The 626-nt window shown below is 49.0% G+C and overlaps 1 protein-coding gene across 1 annotated transcript; it reads left to right on the forward strand.

Annotated features, from left to right (window-relative positions):
- Window positions 1-189: 189 nt before the first annotated feature.
- Window positions 190-606, forward strand: LOC107735094 (alpha-N-acetylgalactosaminide alpha-2,6-sialyltransferase 3-like; the record flags this gene model as incomplete). Its single annotated transcript, XM_016546894.1, has 1 exon — window positions 190-606. A coding segment is annotated over one exon (417 nt), but the record flags the coding sequence as incomplete, so codon positions are not given.
- Between the last annotated feature and the right edge of the window lie 20 nt (window positions 607-626).

A 626-nucleotide genomic window follows, 5' to 3' on the forward strand; every position in this document is an offset into this window, starting at 1 on the left:
GCTATCCTAGGTATTACCAAAAGTCCAGAGTTTTGCGACCTTAGGATCAATAGATTTAGTATTGTCTCTACAATGAAAAGCTGCAGCATTGTTTGGTTAACATAGTCAAAATAGACTATCAAAGCTTGTAGTGCATGATTTAAATGAACCTCTGATGCTAATTTACCAATTTCCTCTTCTCTCCTTTAGCCGTTGAAGCTGCATTGTGAGGTTTGCAGTATAGTGTCCAGCTCTGGCCAGATGCTGGGTCGTGAGGCAGGAGCTGAGATCGACCAGTCCTCCTGCATATGGAGAATGAACAACGCACCCACCCGCGGCGGCTTTGAGAGGGATGTGGGCCGCAGGACAGACCTGAGAGTGGTGTCTCACACTAGTGTTCCTCTGCTAATCCAAAAACCCCAGCACTTCTTTGGCCAGGGGAATGAGACCGTCTATGTGGTGTGGGGACCCTTGCGCAACATGAGGCAGGATGGCAAGGGCATTGTGTACAACATGCTGCGGCAAGCGGTGGAAAACTACCCACATGCGCGCATCTACGTCACCACAGAAGAACGCATGAATTACTGCGACACAGTTTTCAAGAAGGAGACGGGCAAAGACAGGTGAGAGCGCTGTAACCACTGTCA

The sequence above is a fragment of the Sinocyclocheilus rhinocerous genome, unplaced genomic scaffold (assembly GCF_001515625.1).
Source record: "Sinocyclocheilus rhinocerous isolate Xijiao unplaced genomic scaffold, SAMN03320098_v1.1 C35777605, whole genome shotgun sequence".
Taxonomy (NCBI): domain Eukaryota; kingdom Metazoa; phylum Chordata; class Actinopteri; order Cypriniformes; family Cyprinidae; genus Sinocyclocheilus; species Sinocyclocheilus rhinocerous.